This window comes from Phaethon lepturus, unplaced genomic scaffold, assembly GCF_000687285.1.
Source record: "Phaethon lepturus isolate BGI_N335 unplaced genomic scaffold, ASM68728v1 scaffold16884, whole genome shotgun sequence".
Classification (NCBI taxonomy): Eukaryota; Metazoa; Chordata; class Aves; order Phaethontiformes; family Phaethontidae; genus Phaethon; species Phaethon lepturus.
Genome location: NW_010532790.1, coordinates 20,074 through 25,826, shown reverse-complemented (window position 1 = coordinate 25,826; position 5,753 = coordinate 20,074). Strand labels below are relative to the sequence as shown.

The window sequence follows — 5,753 nt, the reverse complement described above, 5'->3', positions numbered from 1 at the left end:
GTTTTTTTTTCTTTTTGCTAACATCATGGCACGCACTTACACAATATTTTTACGAAGATCTGGATTACAGAGGTGAATGAGTCCACTGTCAGGCTCCTTTATCTCCAGCGGTCATTATTACATGTTATGCATAAGCCTGAGAAAACGTAAACAGTAGAATTCTAAAAATATTTTGCATAAAGATGCTGCTAAATATTAAAACACAAAATAGTAGGTTACATATGATCAATTCTCAGACATGCTGCTTGTCCAGATTTCGGTATAATAAAGACCTACATCTCTTCTGTATCTGTGCACACTGAGACAGCACAGTAAAATACACAGCTCAGTCAACTCATTCCTTACTCAAAAAGAACTTTTTCCAACATAAGTAGGAAATTGCTCAAGTAAAGGCTACAAGGTGTTGCCATTATATGTGGCTTATTTTCTGTCCCACTAAGTTAAAGCTAGCAGAAGTGATTCTGGATATCAAGATTATTAGTTTTTTTCCCAAAATAAAGGCTTTAATTTGGGAAAGGAGGAGATATGCCAAAAAAAGGTACTACTACTTTTTAAAATCTTTTCACTGGACTGACCAAAACCTGAATGCTATGGTCAAGAAAATCACTACAGGGCTGATAAAAGCTCAGAGATTACAGGCCAGGTTCAGGTTCATCCTGTATTACTTTAAACACATGAAGTAGTCCCCATCCTTAGTGGAGAGACCCAGGCGTCTCCAGAGGGCTACTGAGTTCTCAGGTGAGCCGAATCTCTCTTGAGATGATTCTCACTGACCACGGGTTTAAAGAGTCAGCTCACCACAAAGGAGCTTATGTTTAGGGGCCTGCAGTTAGGTAGGATGAACCCAAGCCTCAGCAGCCCATTCTCAGGACTTGTTCGTCTCCTGCTTCCACTAGTAGGGAACAGACTAGTTAAAATTGCCTACTTAGGTCTAGGCATACATAGGATAGGTTCAGGGTGTTCCCTCTTGAGACCAATTATTCAGTGATAAAATAAATTAAATGATATCTAGACATAAATACAGATATTTATTTCCACCAAGAGAAACAACTATCTTTCCAGTTCTAACACAAATATACATATTTCCCTTTCCACCTACCCAAAAACACCATCAGCATGTGCTTTACAAATCAAATGGCTGCTTTATTTTACTGCTGTGCATTGGCATCACTGCTTTGGAAGCAGTTGGGTATGGTTTGGAGTTAGTACTCGCTAGGAACAAATAACGGAGTAGCTGGACACATAACATGTCCTTGGCACATGTAAGTCTTACATGCGTACTTCTTTTTAATGCAGACCCTTTTGCTCCCTTTTTGTTTTGTACTATCTAGCAGTGGACTGAGTCCATAAAAGCAAACAGTGACCAGTGCTCCTCACAGTTCCCCCTGTAGCACTGAGCCAGCAGCCTACTCCAGGGTACAGTTTCCTTGAAGTCCTACACGTTCTCCATGGGAAGTACTGAGAAGCCAGCACACGTTACCAGTCTCCAGCCCACAGCGGCTGCCCCATGTGGGTCCTGGCAGATCCCATAGAGAGGATCTCACTGACACATTGGCCATTCAGCTCCTTCGAAACAGTCGGATGTTGAGAACCATACCTGTTCTGACCCCTTCAGCCAGTATTTAAGTCTCATAACTGTACAATTTGCCTTATCTGTTAATAAGATGAGCTCAGAAAGGTGAGCATTTCTGTACACTTCTGTAGGAAGATGCATTTTCAAAACACACTTCAGCTTTGGTGGTGCTGTTCCAAAACGCAGCTATGAAAGATGTTCTCCCACAGCACTGTACTGTTTTGCCTTCCTTCTGTGGAAGGAGGTGCAGGAACAGACAAATGCTGACTATGATCTACATCAGTCTTTTGCCGATGGCTGGACTCTGGCGCTCCTTTCCAGTGCAGAATTAAACCAGACTATGGGGGTATTTTCTTTTCTCTATAACCTGGTAATTCGTTTTCTCTTACAAACTTAGTTAAACCGCTCATCAAAGAGCTGTATCATTTTCTGTGAAATCAACTACAATTTTAGAACATTTTTTAGCAGGACCAGGTAAAGTCCCATCTTTTCTAGTAGAGCCTGGGGGCCTAATTTACGGAAGCTGACATATTCTTCACATTGTAAGTGAAAAAGTATTGAAGTGAAGAAGAACTGAAGTAACCTTACACTGACTCATTTCCTCTGCATTTGTCTTCCAAAGGCAATTTAAAACAGTTGTGAAAATTGTCAGCTGCATAGATATTGTTTCCTTAAACTCCACTGCTAGAGTATTAATAATACTTTGTTACTCTGAAGCCAGCTTTATAATTGTTAATACCATCTTAAATGTGTCTTCAGACCTTATATTCCCAACAACAACGAAAAAAAGAAGAAACAGAATCTGATTTTTCTCCTTAGAAATAATTGGAACATTTAAATGAATTTAAAAGAGGTAGGTCCGTAATCTATTTCATAGTGAACAATGCCAAGAAGCATCTTTAAAGCAGGACAAAAGAGTGCTATGTCCGAAAACAGGTATTCACCCTTCACCAAACAAGAAGATTCCCCAAATTTGGTAAAAGCAAAAGAATGGAGCTGGAAAGCTAGACAGCAGCCCAACAAAAACCTTTTAAAGGCAAAAATAAATTTTAAAAAAGTGCCTCCCGCTGACTTTCAGCAGTCCCTCGGTGACTGCAAAGGAGAGTTTAAGACTGTTAGTCACTCACTCCTTTGATGTCAGTACAAAGCAAGTGAGTATAGGACAACAGAAGTGTGGCATCAAGACGTGGCATCGCTAAAATTACACAGCCTCATTTAGTACATAAACTTCAGAAAATGTCTAATGAATGCCCCTTCCTCAGTACTTCTCTTCCACTGCAATATTGCACCACTTTGCTTTTTTAATCCACTTTTTTATAAAAGTTGAATCTAATAAACAAAAAGTTAAATTTTAAAAAGTCCCTTATAAAAATTTATTGTATAAAAATGCCAAACCCCCTAAGCCATATATACAAAATGTGTCAGATTTATGAAAATACCTGGACCCAATTATATAACAAAACAATTTTATACAAAAAGGTACAAGACTGCATTCAAATTAATAACAATAAAAGTAAAAAAAAACCCCAACTTCAAAATGCCGCATTCACAGAAAATCTGTTTCTTTTAAATTTACAGGTATATAAAACAGTATCCAATTGTCTCACATTAGCCACCATTTCATGGGAAACACGCACTGGTTCAGAGCATTATTTACACACATCACCGGTGAGCACCATACTTCGCAGACCAGTCAACACGCCCATGGATTGGCTGAGCTGGTGGTGGGAAAGACATTAACCTCGGTGTGCTTTTCGTAGGTGAACTGAATGATGGCTGTCCAAGATGTGGTCTTACTGACTTCAGAGAAGCATAATCTGAGGGACAAAAGAAAATGCCATGAGATAAAGGTTCAGTAAGTAGCTGCTGACATTGAACAGCAACTGGATGCAGGTCCAGATCCTTATTTCTTCAGGAAATAAGCCTCCCTTTTTAGCAGAATTTGTTGATGTGAACAACAGTGCATCTAATCCCTAAAACTTATCAGACAAGGAGTATTTGTATCATTGATTTGACAAGTGTGAATTCTGTGCCAGGTCTCACACCAACCCCTAGGTTCCACTGAAATATGCTGTGGATAAAACCACATATTTCATAAACAAAGTGAAAATAAACCAAATCCTTCTCCATATGAAGTCCTGCAAGGTTACAAACTGTAGTTCCAGTCAGTCAAATATTTACAGATAAAGTAAAGCAAAGATACTTAGTTCAGTGCTGCATATATACAGCATTACCAGAGCAAGGGACCAAGACAACTTTGGTACTATACTTACTAGAAGATGGATCCACAGCTGGTGCTAACTGAACCCTCTGCCCAGCAGAGCCTACTTCCTTCTTCAGAAATGAAGGGATATAACCACTGGTTAGACTGCTTGATCCTATGGGCCCTGAAAGAAATGGCAAGGAATGCCTGAGCTCAAAACAATGTATCTCCATACTATCAACAGATGACAAAGGTGTGCACTGATGGGTTGTATTCAAGATCAAGCCTCATCATGAACTGATGAAAACAAGAACTTCATTGCAAACATTAGAAATTCACAGATCCTATATATACCTGCATTCAGGAAACTGTCAGCATCAGACTGCATTAAAGATGAACGGAAAACAGGTACAAATTGTACTCTTAGAAGGGCAATTTCTGCTTCTCCGTGACACCTCAGCTTTTTCAAGGTTTCTCAAAGCTTTCAAAACTTAGCATTTCAGTTGCAATTATTTTGTTTGATTTTCAACACCTGGGTCCTATGAATATACTCACTGTTGACTTCTATGCAGTGAGTCTGGGGCTCTGGTGTTAGAAAAAGCTCTTACTGAAGCCCTTAAGAGTGCATCTTAACAAACTGTGACAGATTCATGTTCCAAGTTTGGAAAGTCAGCTAGAAAACTTGCCTCTAATCTGAGCAGGAACAGATCTCACTGACCTGTAGGATAAGCCATAGAAACTGGAACAAAAATAGTTATAAATAAAGCAGTCTAGAGTCATAGCGCAGATGGACAGCAAACAAGTTAGCATGCACGGATCAGATCCATTGCACATATGCCTATGACGTACTAGAGCAGTCAAGCAGTGACAAAGCGTATTGTGGGAAATGATGGCAATAAGTAAAAAAGGGAAAAATCTAACGATATCCTACACAACTACAAAAGCAGCAAAAACTTGTAGAACTTGTAGACGAGCCATGAAGGAGACGTGCTATGTATATAAAGGTTCTCATGTAGTTTAGCCATTTACAACATCTTGCCATCTTGAATCTTTAAAGAACAATTTTCTGATTAAATTACATCCAAAATTTTAAGTTTTTTATTTTTTAAACCAAGAGTTTCTAAAGGCCCAGAATGTTTCTTTGGGCCAACATTACACAGAAATTTTCTCAATCAAACATTTTCATAACAACGTATGCAAAACAAGTACTGCAGTGCAGATGTGGAACATCACATGAAAACCTGAAGCCAAGAAAGATTTAGAGAGGAAATACATAGATATAATCTAGAAACATCAACATGTTTAAGTACATCTGGTAATACCTAATGTAAAAATCTACACATTATTTACTTCAAATCAAATAAGAGGGATTAAATACCTGAAATACCAAATGCCCCAAAGACCTGAAGAAGAAAAATTGGAGAGTTTTGCTTTTTGTCTGTATTTTTTTAAAGCTACAATTATTTCACTATGTTAAACAGCATCAATTAAAAGACATGATAGATGACAGATTTTATTTGCTTTATTCACATAACAACAGTGATGTGTACGGCTAGTTCAATTTAGGCCGTATTGGGTTTATGTGGCAAGGTTTTGGTAGCAGGGTGGCTGCAGGGGTGGTTTCTGCGAGAAGATGCTGGAAGCTTCCCCTGTGTCCAACAGAGTCAATGCCAGCTGGCTCCAAGACAGACCTGCCACCGGCCAGGGCCGAACCCCTCAGTAACGGTGGTAGCACCTCTGGGATAACAGAGTTCAGAAGGGAAAAAAATACCTGCACACAGCATTTGCAGCCAGAGAGAGGAGTGAGAACATGTGCGAGGAACAGCTCTGCAGACACCAAGGTCAGTGAAGAAGGAGGGGCAGGAGATGCTCCAGGTGCTGGAGCAGAGGTTCCCCGGCAGCCCCTGGGGAAGCCCATGGTGAGGCCGGCTGTGCCCCTGCAGCCCAGGGAGGACCCCCCGCCGGAGCAGGGGGATG

The 5,753-nt window shown here is 40.0% G+C and overlaps 1 protein-coding gene across 1 annotated transcript in view; it reads right to left on the bottom strand.

Moving 5' to 3' along the window:
* Window positions 1-3,235: 3,235 nt before the first annotated feature.
* ICK (intestinal cell (MAK-like) kinase) overlaps window positions 3,236-5,753 on the bottom strand; it is a 19,523-nt gene continuing 17,005 nt past the window's right edge. The window contains exons 12-14 of the mRNA XM_010284966.1: window positions 4,731-4,738; window positions 3,847-3,951; window positions 3,236-3,390 (exon numbers count right to left, since the gene is read on the bottom strand). Of these exons, the coding sequence (XP_010283268.1) occupies window positions 3,236-3,390; window positions 3,847-3,951; window positions 4,731-4,738 (268 nt within the window). The remainder of the gene's footprint in view (window positions 3,391-3,846; window positions 3,952-4,730; window positions 4,739-5,753) is intronic.